General features: G+C 34.1%; 1 protein-coding gene across 1 annotated transcript; it reads right to left on the bottom strand.

Annotated features, from left to right (window-relative positions):
* Positions 1–3,865: 3,865 nt before the first annotated feature.
* Positions 3,866–19,352, bottom strand: Lamtor3 (late endosomal/lysosomal adaptor, MAPK and MTOR activator 3). The gene is made up of 7 exons (XM_047565653.1): positions 19,243–19,352; positions 18,862–18,907; positions 17,662–17,696; positions 10,205–10,263; positions 8,085–8,218; positions 6,457–6,520; positions 3,866–4,444 (listed from the first exon to the last, which is right to left on the bottom strand). Exons 2-7 carry the CDS (start codon positions 18,868–18,870, stop codon positions 4,371–4,373), a joined length of 375 nt encoding a protein of 124 aa, XP_047421609.1. The 5' UTR covers positions 18,871–18,907; positions 19,243–19,352; the 3' UTR covers positions 3,866–4,370.
* Between the last annotated feature and the right edge of the window lie 561 nt (positions 19,353–19,913).

Below are 19,913 nucleotides of genomic sequence, written 5' to 3'. Positions count from 1 at the left end.
AGTCTGGTCCTAAGTCGACATGTTGAAGATCTGAACCTACTTTTTCTTCTATAATCTGCAGGGTCTCTGGTCTGATTCCGAGGTCCTTGATCCATTGTGAGTTGATTTTTGTGCAGGGTGAGAGACAGGGGTTTAGTTTCATTCTGTTGCATATGGATTTCCAGTTTTCCCAGCACCATTTGTTGAAGAGGCTATCTTCTCCGTTTCATATTTTCAGCCCCTTTGTCTAGTATGAGAAAATTGTATTTATTTGGGTTTGTGTCCATGTCCTCTATTCTGTACCATTGATCTACCTGTCTATTTTGGTGCTAGTACCATGCCGTTTTTGTTACTATTGCTTTGTAGTATAGTTGAAGTTCTGGTATTGCGATACCCCCAGCTTCATTTTTCCTGCGAAGGATTGCTTTAACTATTCTGGGTTTCTTATTCTTCCAGATGAATTTCAAGATTGCTTGCTCTATTTCTGTAAGGTATGTCATTGGAATTTTAATTGGAATTGCATTGAATCTGTATAGCACTTTTGGTAGTATGGCCATTTTGACAATATGAAATCTGCCTATCCATTTTTCTCCCATTTTTATTGGTGCATTAGTGTTGTACATAATTACGGGATTTGTTTTTACATATTAGTACATGCACACAATATAATTTGGCCAAAAGTCCACTCTAGCACTTCCCCCTCCCTACCCTTCTACCATCCCCTGGTTCCCTTTCTTTATTCCACTGATCACTCTTTGCTTTTCTTATGATCACCCCACAGTTTCTTTTCCTTTTTCCTCTCTAGCTTCCACATGAGAGAAAACATATTACACCTAACCTTCTGAGTTTGGCTTATTTCGCTTAACATAATGCTCTCAAGTTCCCTTCATTTTCCTGCAAATGGCACAATTTCATTTTTCTCTAGGTTGAATAAAACTCCACTGTGTATATACACATTTTCTTTATCCATTTATCTGTTGATGGACACCTAGGCTGATTCCATAGTTTGGCTATTGTGAATTGTGCTTCTATAAACATGGGTATGCATGTATCACTGTAGTATGATGATTTTAATTTTCTAGGATAAATACTGAGGAGTGGTGTTGCTGGGTTATATGGTGGTTCCACGCTTAGTGTTTTGAAGAACCTCTATACTGATTTCCATAGGGTTATACTAATTTACAATCTTAACAGTGTAAAAATGTTCCTTTTTCTCCATATCCTCCCCAGCATTTATTATTGTTTGTATTCTTGATGACTGCCATTCTGACTGGAATGAGATGAAATCTGTGTAGGTTTGATTTGCATTTCCCTAATTGCTAATGATGTTAAACATTTTTTTTCATGTATTTGTTTGCCATTTGCATTTCTTCTTTTGAGAAGTGTCTGTTTAATTCATTTGCCCATTTCTTAATTGGGGTTTTTGGTATTAAGTTTGTTGAGTTCTTTATGTATTCTAGATATTAATCCTGTCAGAAGAGTAGCTAGCAAAGGTCTTTTCTCACATTCTTGTTTCCTTTTCTGTGCAGCTTTTTAATTTGATGCCATACCATTTCCTGAGCTTTGGGGTCACATTGAGAAAGTTTTTGCCTATCCCCCTATGTTGGAGTGCTGACCCTACGTTTTCTAGCAGTTAGTTTCTGGTCTAATTCTTATGTCTTTGACCCACTTTGATTTTTGTGCAGGGTCTAGTCTCATTCTTTTACATATGGCTAGTCAGTTTTCCCAGCACCATTTATTAAAGAGGCTGTCTCTTCTCCAGTGTTTTTGGCACCTTTGTCAAGGATCAGATGACTATAGATGTGTGTGTTTGTCTCTGTGTCTTCTATTCTGTACCACTGGTCTATGAACCTGTTTTTATTTTAGTAATTTGAGGTTTTTGTTACTATAGATCTTTAGTATAACTTGAAGTCAGGTATTGTGATGGTTCCAGTATTGCTTTTTGGTTTACAATCGTTTTGGCTATTCTGGATCTTTTATTCTTCCAAATGAATTCTAGAACTTATTTTTTCAGTTCTGAGAAGAATGTCATTGGTATTTTGATGGGGACTGCAATGAATCTATATATTAGTTTTGATACTGTGACCATTTTAACAGTATTGTCTATTCATGAACATGGGAGGTCTTTCCATCTTGGGCTTTTTGAATTTCTTCAGTGTTCTCTGCTTTTCAGTGGAGTGATCTTTCACTACCTTGGTTAGATTTATTCCTAGGCTTTTTTCTTTCTCTTTTTCTGAGGCCATTATGAATGGGATTGGTTCCCTGGTTTCTTTCTTAGCAGATTTATTGTTAGATATAGGAAAGTCACTGATTTATGTATGTTGATTTTCTAATCTACTGCTTTGCTGAATTTGTTTATTAGCTCTAGCAGTCTTCTGGTGGAGTTTTCTGCATCTTCTAAATATAGGATCATAGCATTGGCAAACAGTGAGAATTTGACTTCTTCCTTTTCTATTTTTCTTTATTTTATTTCCTTCTCTTGACGAATTGCTCTGGCAAAATAATCTAGTTTTATGTTATCTTTTCAAACTGTAGACTGATTTATCTGTTATACCCTTTCAAACAGGAGCAGCAGTAACATGCAAAGATTAACTATCTATATTATAGTGTTTTTTCCCTGGAGTTTCAAATTTATTACCCAAATATTAAAATTTGGGCACCTCATTTCTAAAAGATTGTGTTTCATGTACCATTTCATCATCATTATTATTAGATAATAATTTAGATAATAGGAATGCTACATTTTAATATGCTTGTTTAATGTTTCATTAGGTTGTAACAATTAACTACTTATGGTTTCCTACAGATAAAATACTATCTGTTGCTATTACTTTTTTGTAAAAGCTACTGTTCTTGTCTACTTTATTTATTTTTGAAGTACTGGAGATTGAACTCCAGGCCCTGAACATGCTAGGAGAGCACTCTACCATTGAACTACATCCCTAGCCCTCTCATCCATTTTAACTTCTCCTGTTTTGTGATTCTATAATATCCTTTATACAGCTTTATTACAGCATGTTCTATACCTGCTTCCTTTACTAAACTATAATTTCTTTAAAGGAGGATATTACATGTTAATCTTGTATTTGTATTGTAAAGAGGGAGAAAGGAAAAACAGCACACTGCTTGCCTGTTTCACTACATAATTTTAGGGACAGCATTCACAAACATTCCATTGTGAAAGCCAACCTCCAGGGCACAGATATATGGTATGAATAATGCTTCTTAGAATTGTGCAGTGCGGAAGCTCTGATAACTGGCACACAGGAGGTGCTCAATGCATATGTACTGAATACACCAGTGACAAACTAAATGTCAGAGAACCTAGGAGGAAATTAACAACTTGAAAGATGTTGTATTGCATTCCTTCTGAACCTAAAAGGTCATATTCTAGAATTGTGATACTTCTTTCAAGGAGATATTAGGCTCATAGATGAGGTTTGTTTACTAATTGACAGTTTACACTCAGTAACACAATCTTAAAATCAATACCTGAAAGAAACATTCAAAACTTATTTGTGTAGGTGAAAGAGTGAATTAAGTAATTACATTCTTTACACTTTTGGAAAAAGTCTGAAAAAACAAATATCTATATGGTGCTCAAACTATATTTTTAAAAATACTATTTTATTTAAACTCATGTATGAAAAAAGACTATACTATCATGTTTATATACATACTGATATTGGAAACAATTCAGTAACAAATCACATTTAAATTTTATAAGATACACAAACATTAAAACACTGATTGGTTATAGAAAGCAAAGTAGGAAAAAACACCATAAGCTATAATTTTTCTTTTCATTAAAGAGCAGCACCCTCTGAGAAGAATGAAATCAATTAGTAATATTCATCTACACTGTGAAATAATATATCCAAATGAATGTTAGTGATTGTACTGATTTTATTACTTTTACTAAGCCATTTTGTCTTCCTCCACACTCAATGTAAAGAAATAAAACACAATATAAAGAAAAATATGTCATTATTATTCACAATAAAAAGGGTCTGCTGCGTTCTTGCAGGCCTGGGAGTATTGTACAATAGGGAGCACATAATGGCTCAAGTGGATCAATGTACCATTTTGATTCTGATCCACTGAACAGAATCTCATTTATATCTGGTGACTGGACTAACTCCATGGGAGCTGTGATAGACTGAACCATTTCTGTGGTATCCCAAGATCTCACTAAATAAGAAAAGACCTTATGCAAGTAAATATAACAATTGATCTGTCTATACATTATAGCCTCTTTCTTTAGTATAAGGTGGGGAAAAAGGGGCCTTTTTGAGTACATAGATAAAAGTATTATTGTGTTCTAAAGATTGCTGGATTGATATTGTGTTGTTACAATGAAGACAAGACACTCATCAGAAGCCACTGTCACATTAAGAAACTTCCACAACTTTTATCAATTCTTCAAATAATGGGGCAAGTTCCTTTTCTAGGCTGACAATTAGTCCTAAAACAAAGAGATTTGAAAAATTAGATTGTCAGAAAAATGTTCCTGAAAGTCATTAACTTAAAATTTCCTTTATCCCAAAAGTTAGTTACTAAAAAGTAAATCAGGCAGTTTATTTCCCAGAACTAAAACAATATACTCTAATTCTGAACAAAGTAACCCAAAGTTCACATTCCATTTTCATCTACTGTTAAAGTTGGTGAATTAAAAAATATTTATCTGTATTAGTAGATACAGATAAATTATATGCACTGCAAATTTGTTAAGAGTTTTGAAAGGAAAATCTTAATTTATTATGTTTCAAAATATGCACTGCTTCAGGATAATACACAATTGTCACTAAATAAGTAATATATTTTTATTTTTAAAAAATATTTTTAGTTGTAGATGGACACAATATCTTTATTTTACTTACCTTATATGTGGTGCTGAGGATTGCACCCAGTGCCTCACACATACTAGCAAGTGGTAGGCAAGTGCTCTACCACTGAACCACAGTCCCAGTCTAGTGACATATTTTTTCCTAAGCATATTTTAACATTATATCAAAAGAGGTAAATGGGCTACTTCAATACTGATCAAAGATATCAGAAATTTATTTTATGAATTCAATAAAGCTAAGATGTAAATAGGTATTTCAAATGAAAGAATAAAGACAAATAATAAGAGTATAAAACACATTTACATGTTTTAAAAAAGTTCCAGGGCTGGGACTATAGCTCAGTGGCAGAGTACTTGCCTAGCATGTGTGAGGCACTGGGTTCCATCCTTGGCAACACATAAAAATAAATAAATAAAATAAAATAAAATAATTATTTTCTTTAAAAAGTTAAATGATAAATCTCAGAGGAAAAACTCACCTAAAAGTTAGCATACCTAGTGTCCCCTTAATTTACCAGAGTGAAAGTTATATACATTAGATAGTATCTATTTTTAAACAAACTTACCCTCTTTAAAGAGTATTAAAAGTATCTGGCCTCTCAAGGATAGGTTCTAAATACTAAAATATGTCTGTACATTATCACAACCTGTAATAACCCAATCACTTAGTATGGAATAACTTTGTGACTTAAATATTACAATTTAGTTATAGTTAAAATATACCACTATGCTACATAATTAGAAAAATATTTTCACACATAGTATTTTATAGTTTCAAAATGTTTGGAAATGGAAGACATCTATTGGTCATCAAATCTAAACCCCTCATTTTAAAGTGAGGTATCTAAGGACAGGCTTCAGTGACACAATTAGCAAAATAACCTGCTCAGCTTAGGAAAACAAAAGAAGAAATTTTTGATGGTTCTTGACAGTAATAAAATCTGACGGAGAAAAACCTTTAAAGAAAAAAAAATCCCACCTAACCCAAATAGGTATGAAAATACACAACCCAACTAACTACTATCATTATTTTATACATATACACCCAGTGAAGGATACTGGATATCATGGAATTTTACACTTCTTAGTATTTGTTCTCAAATTCTTCGGCCCTTAAGAAGAATAAAAATGTCTTCAATCTTTTTATGCTTTTCAAATTCTCAATCACAATCATCTTTCCCACTATCATTCTCAATTTTAAAAATTCTAAATTTGATTGATCTATATGGAGGTAAATCATCTTTGATTATTCCGTGTGTTTTATTTGGTTATCTTCTCTACCCTCTCTTTGTTTCCTTAAACTGTCTTAATATGAACAAGATGTAGCACTCAGGATAACATTTAACTTTTCTTCCTATCTCAAAAACTTTATTTGCTCTATTCACTGTCTCATCTGAAAACTAAAAAAGTAAGCTCATAAGATACAGAAAGCAAATATTAGCTCCATAATACATATGGAAACCAAGATATGGATATGGAAACCAAGATTCAGAGAAGTTATTTCCCAAGGTCAAAGGAAGTAAATGGCAGAATTAGGCAGTTTTCGGAATTGAAATTTATTATTCCTATTATACTGCATACGTATGGTAATTAAAGAATTAAAAGCTATATTTAGGGTAACTAAAACACACCTGTATTGGCATTGCTGCTGGCTATGAAACTCACCACCAAAGGTAAACGATTGAACTGAACCACCTACAAAGAAAATAAGATCTAAATAAATGTTACATTATGAAAACGTAGCATAATAACTGAAATTTTCAATCTTTCAAAAATTTTAAAATAGGCAATGTTATTAGCCTAACATGTTATTACATCATGAAATATAAATGAGCTCAGAGTAAATATTCCCATAAAATGGACATAAACATTATCTTTCAGAGACATTAATACCACTTAGCCTGGAAAGTTTTCAAAGTGAAACTAAAGCCCAAGTGAGTGTTACTTACATAATAGAAGTTCAATGAATAGTTGATAATTAGCTAAAGGTAATAATTTCTTAGTCATTCAAGTACAGCAATTCCCCTGCCCTTATCTGTAGTTTTGCTTTCCAAGGTTTCTGTTACTCAAAATACAATCATGTTCCAAAAACATTAAGTGAAAAATTCCAAAAATAATCCATAAATTTTAAATCGCATGTCATTTTAATAGCATGATGAAATCATACTGTGCCACTCTATTCTGGCCAGGATGTGATTAGCCCTTTATTCAACATAAGCACACTGAAAATGTTGCTATCCAATTTAGTCACTTAGTAGTCATCTTGGATCAACTTGATTGTCACATTAATGCTTGTGTTAAAGTAACTTATGGATCTTATGTACAAAAGGAGTGATGTTGGCAATTCAGATATGCCAAAGAAAGGCCATAAAGAGTTTCCTTTAAGTGAAAAGATGAACATTTCCAACTTACTAAGAAAAAAAGTTATATGCCAAGGTTGCTAAGACCTGTGGCAAGTTATTGTTGTTAATCTTACTGTGCCTAATTTATAAATTAAACTATCAATTTAAATTAACTTTAATTAACTACTTTTTAAAAAACTGAGCTTCGGCCTAATTCTTATTGGTGAGTAGATCAGATGATTTGATAATCTTTTTCCTAATACATATGAAAAATACATAATTTTATTCTAGGAAATGTCTTGAAAATGAAAGGGATTAAATTATTCTTAATATTTTTATCTGTCACAACATCAAAAAAGTGTTCTGTTTGAGAAATCATAGCTGTTTATAGCTAATGGCACCATCTACTGGAGTTAATAATGATCAAACTTACCCTTTTAGAGTAACGTGTACTTTATTTTAAAATCTTCTAAGTAGTTTTCAAAAAAAATGTTAAAAAATTACTACAATATTTATTAGGTGCCTTTGCTTTAACCAATATTGCTTTCATTTAATACCCAGAAATGTAAAAAATGAGATATTTATAGTACCAACTTAATGGTTGTATTTATTTTTTAAATCATCCTTTGTGTCCTGAAATGAACTAGCATGAAGGCTTGTTAGTAAGAGTTTTGCCTTTGTTCTTTCTCTTCCAAAATAGAAACTAGATTTAAAAAATCATCAAATAGAAATGACTTCTTCCATAGATTAAAAAAAAAAAATTACTACAGTTTCAACATAACCAATTTGAAGGTTAAAATTTAAAAATTTTATCCCCTTCAAAATTAAAATTTATCATCACTATACACGCTATTTTATATTAAAGACACCAAAAGGATAATTAAAATCAGAAAACTACTTCATAATAATGAACTTACCTGGTAGGTGTTATAGTAACATATAATGCTTTTATTTTTTGAAAGTCCAAGTTTGCTCCCTTGATCAGTAGCAAGGGCAAAAGTAGATAAGAAACCAGGTCTCAAAGCATGTTCTGGAGCATTATCATTGGCCACTGGAAAAATAAGCAATTTAAGTAAAAATTATGCAGAGAATATGGTAAGGAGAAGATTTATATCACTCCCTTTTTAATGTAAATCCATAAAAAACTAATCAAAAAGTTACATTTTACAATATTAAACACCATACTACTGAACTGGTTCTCATAAATTTAGGTGGAAAAAATTGCTTAATCAGAAGTTCCATGATAATAACTAAGGGAGAAAATGCTGACTTTTGCATTTTAAATTTTTTATAGGAATAAAAATGTCTGTGCTGGGTGTAGTGGCCCACACCTGTAACCCAGTGATTCTAGAGGCTGAGGCAGGAGGATCCCAAGTTTGAGGCCAGTCTAAGCAACTTTACAAGGCTCTAAGCAACTTAGTGAGACCCTATCTCAAAATAAAAAATTAAAAAGATCTGGGGATGTAGCTCAGTAGTAAAGTACCCCTGGGTTAAATCCCCAGTACTCACCCCCCCACAAAAAAAAGTTTGTATTTTCTTGCTATCTACCTTAAGACATAATCCATAATCAACACATTCAATATACTGAGTAATCTGGTTATTTGAGAGTCACGCTTGAATAAAATAATGAAAAAATAATACAAAAACTTTAGCTCTCATAAAGCCAGGAGCAGCAGCATCTCTCCTAGACATTAATAATCCCACAACAGGCTGCGTGTGGCGGTGCATGCCTGTAATCCCAGTGGCTTGGGAAACTGAGACAGGAAGATGGCAAGTTCAAAGCCAGTCTCAGCCACTTAGTGAGGCACTTAGCAACTAAGCAAGATCCCCTCTCTAAAATATAAAAGGGCTGGGGATGTGGTTAAGCACTCCTGGGGTCAATCCCCACTACCAAAACAAAATTCCCACAACTGGCTACTTGTTTCATTAAAAGGCCTGACTGGAATTGATTGTATAAATAAGTGCTGAGTGCAAGGTATCACATAGATCCTTGGGAAGAACCTTAGAGCTAAAGAATCATCTGAGATTGTTGAAAGTCCTCATTATAGAACTAAGAAAAGGCAAGGGGCCTGACCATGGTCACCCATGTTGTTTGGTGGGTTAGGAAACATGCTGGACTACACATCAGGAAATGATGGTTTCTATTACTTTCTTGTCAATGATTCATATGCAACTTTGGATGGGTAATGTACTGTTTGCATTTGATCATCTTCATTTATAAAATTAAAGAACTAAACCAAGAGACTTCTAAAACTTTCAATTCCGAAGTCTAAAATTATGTGATAATCACAGGTGGAAAATAAATTTTAAGAAAGTGTTCAGAACATTATTTTATCTTCAGCAAAGTTAAGTGTTTCAGTATAACTAGCCACATGCATTCTGACCATACAATAAAGGAGAAATGATAAAAGCGTCTGAATCTATATTTTGACTCTGTGACACCATATATTCTTAACCAAAAACAAAAGCTGAAAATCAGCCAAAAAATTCTTAGATTCTGATTAACTGAAGAATTATAAAATTAAAATTTTTAAAAATCTATTTCTAGTAAGGAAGCAGAAAATTAGGCAAGATCAAACAAGACAATCAATATACAACGATCCAAATATATGGATGTTATTCTAAAATTACTAGCAAAATTGACTCATATATATAAATATGCATATATCTGATACATAAATATATATACATACAAATATATATATGTATCTGTGTGTAAAATACATCCAGCTATGTATAGTCACTTTCATAACTTAGATGTACTAATGGTTTATATTAATCTATAAATGACTTCAATGGGAAACTGGGCCTGTGATAAATACATGCTGAAATTCTAGATGGTTAATATTTGAAATATAATGTATTACAGGTACCAATTCAGCCTTTAACATATAAAAGCAAATATTTCTCGTGGAACTAGACCATCTTCGAATCTGTTGAAATAATTTATATATATATGCCTTCTGCACTACCCAGATGCAAATACATTTTTAGTCCAGAGCAAATAGGACATTTGCATGTAAATATTCATCTTTACCTTTAATAACAGGTACTCCATCTCTATCTGACACAACAATAGCATGGAGTCCTTCAACACTAGAAAAAGAAAAAAAGTTTTAAAATATTATAAAACATTCCATTTTCTCAAAATACATGCCTCAAAGTCATAATGGTAATTTTCATGTATATATCTGAAAAAAACAATTGGGGTCTCAATTATTAACATACTATGCTCCTATAATGTGTTTGCCAAAACTCTTTTCAAAAATTGAATGCATCTGTATCACTAACATGTTTACAATCTTTACATGTGTGTATTTTTTTGGTGAAGATCTAAAACAGCTGATTCTCCATTAAAATTGCTAACATATTATCATTCCATGGTTTACTTAAGCAGAAAAAGTTATTATAGGGTCAAAAAATTTTTTTTCCTTTCTCTCATTTCTTCTACTATTGAGTATGGCAGTTAATAGTCACCGAGCAGGGTGCGGTGGCACATGCCTGTAAACCCAGAGATTTGGGAGGCTGTGGTAGGAAGGTTGCAAATTCAAAGTCTGCCTCAGCAACTTAGCAAAGCTCCAAGTAGGTAGTAAGATCCTGTCTCAAAATAAAAAATAAGAAGGACTGGGCAAAAGTAATACCCAGTATATATATGGAAAATATTCCCAAACTTCAATATTTAAATGAAACCTTTTAAACTATAACCAAAACCTATTTCCCTGTAACTATAAAGTTGGAAAAGTACAACTAAGGGATATGTTCAATGTTCAGACTAATTCAGAATTATCTATTCCTTATAGTATTAACCTTAATGTTTTAACTTTAGAGTAAAAATGTTTATATTAACATAATGTTAAGATACTGAAATTAGTCCTGGGTTCAATCACAGCACTATGTCGGGGAGAGGGGAATACCGAAATTAAATTTTTGAAAATCCCATTGCCAAAAACTTTTACATCAGAGAAGTGTTAATAGTATTAAAATCTGAATGGAAAAGTTACAAAATATTTCACTTTTCCATTAAAAAAAGAATGAAGTGACTGTACATATTATTTTTTACTATAGTACACTGTATTATTACTGATATGATTTTCTATTATTATTCAAAACTAAAATCACCTATGTATTAAAAATATTTTAGAAAAACAATAATAAATATAATCTTCTAATTTCAAAACTATGTTATATGAAAACATACCCTACAGATACACACATGCAAATCATTTTGTGCAGTTATAAACAGCAACATCACTTGAAAGGAAGACAGATAAAAAATTTAATTTTCTAGGAAGGGCAAGTTAAATAAGTAATAATAATATATACATACAATGGAGTACTTTGCAGACATAAAAAAGAAAGTTCTTTATGTACCAAGAAGGAATGATCTCAAAGTTATATTCTTCCAAGTGAAAAAATATCCAGTTTTAAATATAATGTGTAAAAGAAACAACAAATTATGTAACAAAATGTTAGGGCTTATTTGTGTGTTTGTGTAAATACACATGCTTACATCCACGTTTTCTTGTAGGTACATAAAAATAACAACAGGTATCTCCAACAGGGGAACTATGTGGCTGGAGCATAAGGATAGGAAACTTCTCACTCTAAGTCCTTCAGTTAACGTTTTCTTTTTTTCCTTTTGCAGTGCTGGGGAATTAACCTAGAGCCTCAGGCATTCTAAGCAAGTGCTCTACCACTGAACCACATCCCCAGTTCTTCAGTTAACTTCTGTATTTTGAACTTTATGAATATATTGCCCACTCAAAAATGAGCAAATTTAAAAAGAGTACTACAAAAATGTTTAGAAAAATTTGTGCCACAATAAGTAGTTTTTTTCCCCTAATATCCATGGTAATTAACTTAAATAGAAACTAATGAACCAAAAGAAGAAATAAAAGAACTTTTTTTTCTGGGCATGATAGTGCACACCTATAATCCCAGAGACTGGGGAAGCTGAGACAGGAGGATCCCAAGACTGAGGACAGCCTAGCAACTTAGAGAGGGCCCTGTTTCAACATAGAAAAATAAAAAGGGATGGGAATATAGCTCGGTGGTAAAGTGCCCCTGGGTTCTATCCCCCGTACAAAAACTGAAAATTAAAAAATAAATAAAAGGACTTTCTTTTTGATGGACTGCAAATTCACAGAAATACAAGTCCAAGAAAGGAGAAAAACTGCTTACACTCTTAAAGTACCCACTTATAGAAATCAGGCACGAATATAAAAAGATACAAATGACTCAATTATAGACAGTGGACAAAGAGCTATATAAACAGATTTACTAATAATTAAAAATAACTGTGATTCACTAAAAGACATTACACTTTTACAAGGAATGCATTAAAGATTATGGCACATTCTGCAGAAATCTAAAATTTACTAAAATAGCCATTCTTTTTCTAAAAACAATGTTACATCAGTAATCAAAGACATCGTACTGAGGTTGGGGGTATAGCTCAGTGGTAGAGCATGTGCAAAGTGTGAGCTTAGTATAAGCAAGGCCTAGGTTCAATCTCCAAACTCCCTACTCCCCCAAAGACACCATACTTATTTAAAATATATTTATGAAATATTTGTTTATTTAAAAACAGGAAAAGTTGAGATTATTAAAGCCTAAGACTTCTTTGGGTCATAGCTAGATTTTAAAATACAAATAAGAATGATACTTAACAGAATTCAAAAGTACACATTCTATTAATGTCTGTAGCTGGCTGACCTGACTGTTAAGAAGCACAGAGCACAAAAGTTAAAACCATGAACCCATAGCTCTGAAGAATCTGTTCATAGCTAAGGGTTCAAATCCATACATTTAGCAACAAATCAAAGTATTTACATTGTTTCTTCCTTCTTTTTGTTCTTGGGATACAGTATGCCTACTTTAAGAAATGATCACAAATAAGAGTCAAACTGAACTCAGTCATTATGAAAAAAAAAAAGGATGGCATTAATCACTTTCCTGTCATTATGTAAACATTTTAATTATCTTTTTACAAATATTCTTACACTGAATATACCTCTTGTAGGGGCACTACCAACTGATGTTTTTCCTTCACGTAAAAGATAAAAGAGGGTTGCGGTTGTGGCTCAGTGGTACAGTGCTTACCTAGCATGTATGAGGCACTGGGTTTGATCCTCAGCACCACATAAAATAAATAAATAAATAAATAAATAAATAAATAAACAAACAAACTGTATCCATCTATAATGAAAAATATTTTTAAAAAAGATTAAAGATGTCAGAATTCAAAGAATAAATAAACTTTTCAACTGTTTTTAACTTTAGCACTACTCAATAATAAAATATTTTTATTCTTAAATTCTTAGTTGACTTCATCATGCCCAGTGTCACACACTTCAATTTTCAGAGTACATCAAAAATTGGAAAAGTAAGATTTTCACTGAATCAATTTTGTTAATTAGAATTAATTATTACTTTATTTATGAGGTCTCCAGGTGAATAAAGAGCAACTTAATGGTGGCTTTATAAGTTAAGAACACTGAATGCAATTTATTTTTGTTTCTTCAACAAGAATTATAAGTGTTTAAAATAGGAATTTAAACTGATAAGTCTTCTAAGTGGATAAACTATGCTTTTATTCCCATGTTGTATCACCAGTAGAGTGTTCTCCCACCCTCCAATTTAGTACCTTTCAAAATGCAAGGGTTCTAATAAAATAACTACAGATAAATACAGAAAGCTTTCATTTTACACTGTTCCAATTTGCATTTTTTAGTTATTGTGATTTAGTAAATACCACCACTCCCCATAGCGTGGTGGAATTTCAATTATCCTGGCATATTTACTGAATAACTGCATAAGCTACAAACTTTGCTAACTCTTCAAATCACTATATAGATAACCGTGTAATTAACAGATGCTCTCTGTGATCATCACTTCTTTCAAAGTGTGTTGATGACTGGTCACTGGGAATCTATCATCCAATTTATGAAGACAGATAACAAAACATATAGACTTTGTCTCCTGGTAACAAACCATGTGACATTAAAAAATAGATAAATCTAAAAAATTCGCATTAAAGGAAATTTCAGAGATGTTTCACAACCCTGAAAATATGAAGGATAGAAGTGGGCAGCTGATCCAAAACAAGAATGGAGTAAGATATAGAAAAGAATCCAGCTCCTTCTCTGAAGGTAAATGAAAAGAAGCAGTTAAACACTGTTTTTACTTTTTATGTTTTCTTTTTTTGTACTGGAGATGGAACCCAGAGTCACTTTACCACTGAGCCACATCCCCGACATCACCCACCTCCAGCCTTTTTCATTTTCTATTTTGATACAGGGTCTTACTAAGGTGCTGAGAGCATCGCTAGGTTGCTGGGGCTCACCTCAAACTTGCAATCCTTCTGCTTCAGACTCTCAAGTCACTGGAAATAAACACTGTTTTAAAATTACTCTTGATAAGCTTTTTTTTTTGCAGAGAAAACACTTTAATTCTCAATGTTCCCGATGTTTTAAATTAGTGTACTAAGTAAGTTTTCATTTTAGTATTGGTTTTAATTCCCCTACATATTTTTAACAGGACAATTTTTAATATTTTTTTAAAATTTAAAGGTCACAAAACAATGGCTGTTTTCCCTACTGATTTCTAAATTCTTTTCAGCATGTATTGTTGTTTCTATGGACCTGTATTAGCATGCAAAGCTAGGACTGCCTGTACTGCTGATTACTGGGTTGAGAACAGAATCAACAATTTGTCTCTACAGTTTGCCAATACTAGGAGGAAAAGAATACAAATGAATTCAAGCATTATATTAACACAAAATCAATTAGTTCATAGTTAAAAACCTCAATACTTTTTTCTTCCTGAATACATGAGAAAAATACAGTAGTTAAATTCAAAACCAGAAAACAATGTCATTAATTTCCTGTGACCTGATATCAGGGGAGTTATAGGCACAAACCAATAACTAAAGCACATTGAAAATTCAAGTAAAATTCCAAATAAGTGGTGTTTTCCCCTATCTACAAAAATAAATTAATATCCACAATCTTTCAAACTTCATATTTGAGAGATAAGAAAAAAGATCTCACCACTGATTCTGCTGTATTACTTTAAAGGCTAATCAATAAATTCTGAATGACTTCCTTCTAGAATGTGAAAGTCATATTCCTCTCTCTTGTGCAATTCTGAGCAATTCTGAGTTATTTATAAGAGTGCAGAAGAAAGCAGCACTTGCTAAAAAAGACATTTTTCTACATTAAACTAAATGTGAATTCTGAATGAGTGACAAAGTCCTCTAAATCTAAAAGGAAGTTTGTTAACCTTAAAACAAGAGCCTAATTTAGAAAATGGTACATGAAGTGAACTGCATGTAGGCAAGAGAAAGTCCTGTATCCTGAGCAAGAAGAGCAATACAGGAGGCATCAAAGTACCTGATCTCAAATTATACTCCAGACCTACACAAAAACAGCATGGTATTGGCATCAAAATAGACATGAAGACCAATGGGATAGAATGGAAGACACAGAGACAAACCCAAATACTTAACAGTTATCTGATACTTGACAAAGATGTCAAAAATATATGTTGGAGAAAAAACAAGCTGTGAAAAAAAAAGGAACTGGGAAACCTGGCTATCTATAAGTAGATGAATGAAACTAAATCCCTATCTCACATCCTGCACAAAATTCCACTTAGAAAGTGGATCAAAGACTTCAAAATTAGACCAGGAACTTTGCAACTGCTAGAAGAAAATATAGGATCAACACTCCATCATATAGGCATAGGCACCAACTTCCTTAAAAAGACCTCTAAAGATTCCTTAGAAAATTTGGAATGGAACCACCATTTGACCCAACTATCCCACTCCTTGGCCTATATCCAAAGGACTTAAAATCAGCATTCTGCAGTGATGCAGCCACATCAATGTTCATAGCTGCTCAATTCACAATAGCCAGATTGTGGAACCAACCTAGATGCCCTTCAATAGATGAATGGATAAAGAAACTGTAGTATATATATACAATGGAATATTACTCAGCCATAAAGAATAATAAAATTATGGCATTTGCAGGCAAATGGATGAAATTGGAGAATATCATGCTAAGTGAGATAAGCCAATCTCAAAAACCAAAGGACGAATGATCTCACTGATAAGCGGATGATGACACATAATGGGGGGATGGGAGGGGGGACAAGAATGGAGGAAGGAGGGACTGTAGAGAGGGAAAAGAGGGGTGAGAGGGGTGGGGGGGAAGGAAAAAATAACAGAATGAATCAAACACCATTACCCTAAGTAAATGTATGATTACACAAATGGTATGCCTCTACTTCATGTACAGAGAAACAACATGTATCCCATTTGTTTACAATAAAAATAAATTAAAAAAAAAGATCCCTAAAACTCCAGAAATACAATCAAGAATCAATAAGAGAGATGTAGTCAAATCAAAAAGTTTCTGCACAGCAAAGTTTCCCCTTAAAAGTAGGAAACAATTAAGAACATAAAGTGAGAACTTACGGAATGGGAGAAAATCTTTGCCAGATACTCCTCTGATAGGGAATATCCAGAACATATAAAAACTCAAAAAGTTTACATAAAAAATCAAATAATCCAATTAGTAAATGGACAAAAGAAATAAACAGAAACTTCTCAAAAGAAAAAACAAGTCAGGTACAGTGGCTCACACCTCAAATCCCAGCTCAGGAGGCTGAAGCAGGAGGATCTCAAGTTCAAAGTCAGCCTCAACAACTTAGCAAGGCCCTAAAGCAACTTAGTAAGACCCTGCCTCAAAATTAATAATAATAATAATAAGAAGAAGAAGAAGAAGAAGAAGTCTGGGATGTTGCTCAGTGGTAAAGCACCTCTGGGTTCAATCCCTGATATCAAAAACAAACAAAGCTACACTAAGATTTCATATCACTCTAGTCAGAATGGCGATTATCAAAAACACAGCAATAATGAATGCTGGCCAGGATGTGGGGAAAAGGTATATGCATACATTGTTGGTGGGACTGCAAATTAATACAACCACTCTGGAAGGCAGTATGGCGATTCCTCAAAATACTAGGAATGGAACCACTATGTGACATAGCTATTCCACTCCTTGATATTTATCCAAAAGAACTAAAATCAGCATTCAATAGTAAATAGAGCCACATCAATGTTTACAGCAGCATAATTCACAGCAAATTATGGAACCAGTCCAGATGACCGTCAAGATGAATGGATTAAATATACACAATGGAGTTTTACTTGGCCATAAAGAATGAAATTATATAACTATTGGCAAATGGATAGACAAGTCACACAACTCCTCTAGGCCTCATGTTATTTATCTGCAAACTCAAAGAACATCACTTATGATACTTTCAGTAATGTCTATTTAAAAGTGATAACAAAAAAACAAAACAAAAAACAAACAAAAAAAAGTGATAACAAACATAATACACACAAAATATTTTTAAGAGAAACAAATGCCTCATAAAATTAACATGCTACGCAGAATTTATTCAGTAACTGTTGTTTCTTACCTCGGTAACTTCTTATACAGGAATCGCTTCAGGTCCTGAAAGAGAATGTTAAAAAGTCATATTATATAGCTTACACTGCTTTTCTAAACTTGTCCTATCCACCTTCAGGAAATTTAAATAGTCATTCATAATTTTTCTTGCTGGCATTTTATCTTTCTATTTCTGATTTTGATATTAACTAGTTTTATAACTTGGAGTAAGTTAACCTTTTTCTCTAAGTCTTGGTTTCATTATTGGTTGAACAGATAATCACAGAACCTATATAATTGTTAAAGTTTAATAAGATATATATGTTAGCATACCTGGAAAAGGGAAACACGGTATGAATTAGCTGAAAAGCCAGTTCACTTTTCACAATACTTTACCTCCTGTAGCTACTGTACTGATTTAAGAATACATTATGAACTTTTTTCTACATCCATATACAGACTTTCTATTATCATTCTTAAAGATCCTGAACAAGTTAATTAACTTCTCTAAGATTTAGCTTCCTCATATGATTTTTTAAAAAAGACACTATATCAAGTGTTTATTCAGCACAGAACATACTTAGGACTTAAGCAAAACTTTTATAATCTATCTTATTACATACTCTCATCTGAGGAATTTCAGTGTCAACCCATATATCAATAGTGATCTCTACCTCCATCAATCATGTCTGTTTTATAAATCTCTAATCCATACTATTCTCCAATCCTGAATGCTCACTCTATTCCATGTTAACACCACCAGTTTAGTTTTGCTCTCATCTAAAACACACACACACTGAACTTGTGTTGCTAAAGAGATATCGATTACAAATAATTTTAGATTCCTAGAATGAAGCTAATGACATCTGACTCAAAAAGGATCCAGAGCACACGTCCTACCAACCACATATTGACGGGAAAGGCAACATTTCGAATTTACAATGGTAATTACACAGCCTTTTTGAAGGTCCAGAAGGATTCGGAAGTGGAGACAATACAATCTTCTCAGACTGAAGTACCTTATTGTCTCTACACTCATTCCAGACAGAAACTCAGGACCCTGAAAATCCATTCACATTAGTCTCTCACTCCAGATCCTAACCGGGGAGCAGGACCAAAAACGAAACAAAATTTCTGCTTGGGAAGCTCTACCTCTCGGTGTTCGGTAGCCTCCCCCTAGCCTCCCCCAACACCCCAGGTCCCTTCCTCTTGTGTAGGGGTATCAACTCACATCCGCCATGACGAACCCCTTTCTCCCGCAGGATCAATCTCCACGCCTGGAAGAGAAACTCCCTGTGACTCTCCCCTCTAGGCTTCTTAGCCCTCCCGGTCCCCCCTCCTAAAAAGCGGGCTAAGTCCTCGACAGGGCTGAGCATGATTCCGCAGTTCTAGATCTCGGACCACCGAGGCTATGCGTACGGGGCCGCAATTCCCCAACACCCGGACCAGTACCCGGCCTGAAGTCTTAACCTCCGCCCATTCCACTCCTGCCCCCGCACCCCAAAGTCTAGGCCCAAGGAGGCGGAGAAGTGGCGACCTCTCCTTTTCGAACTCACCACCCGCTTCACCCCGGGGCCCAGGCCTGAACACCAGGCAAAGTTGCGCCAGTTACCTGGGTTTATGGGCTGCCGGATTAGTTCCACCGCTGTACAGAGAAGGTTCCAATGACAGGTTCCTCTGCAAAGCGCTGTCACATGACTCGTGACCTCGGCAGCGCTCCAGGAAGCACTTTGAAGGCGGATGACAGGGGATTTCCGGCGATGCCGGCGGAAATTGCAAGCGCGCCCGGCCCCTCCGCGGCCAGACGCGGGCCTGTTTTTGCGCCTGCGTGCTGCGCTGCCTCCGGAGGACGCTGCTGTGATGGGGTTTTACGCGAGGTGGCTGCGGGCCCCCTTCTGCCCGAGAGTGCCCGTGAGGGTTCGTGCTATGAGGCGTTCTTACGTGTAATGGGTGCTTACGTTTCGTGGGTTTTTCAGGATCCGTTATCGTAAAACCTTTTCTTGTAGATAAAGAAATTTGTGGGTCTGATGTTATGACCAGCACGCACCAGACGCCTATAATTGGAAGTCCTAAGAATTTAGGTTTCTAAACCCAGTTGCATAGTCTATTGACTTGACCACGGATGTCTCCCTACGTGCTCTTTACTCAAGGCCTTATCTAGACTGAGTCGAGGAGTCGTAGATCTTGTGTGCTTCTCAAACCTCCACTTTTAACATACGTGGTCACCGTATTGGTTCTTTCCTAGTTGCTGTGCTTTCTAAGGACTGCCTATCTTTTGGGTTT

The sequence above is a fragment of the Sciurus carolinensis genome, chromosome 10 (genome assembly GCF_902686445.1).
Source record: "Sciurus carolinensis chromosome 10, mSciCar1.2, whole genome shotgun sequence".
Taxonomy (NCBI): Eukaryota; Metazoa; Chordata; class Mammalia; order Rodentia; family Sciuridae; genus Sciurus; species Sciurus carolinensis.
Note: the sequence above shows the minus strand (reverse complement) of the source record. Positions and strands in the feature narration are given on the sequence as shown.

Excerpts from the sequence above, each read along its gene's own strand:
- Lamtor3 (XM_047565653.1), bottom strand. Across the intron at positions 10,264-17,661 it reads CTGTATAAGAAGTTACCGAG|TGTTGAAGGACTCCATGCTA; the intron begins GTAAGAAACAAC and ends TTCTTTTTCTAG. Across the intron at positions 4,445-6,456 it reads CAGCAGCAATGCCAATACAG|GACTAATTGTCAGCCTAGAA; the intron begins GTGTGTTTTAGT and ends TCTTTGTTTTAG.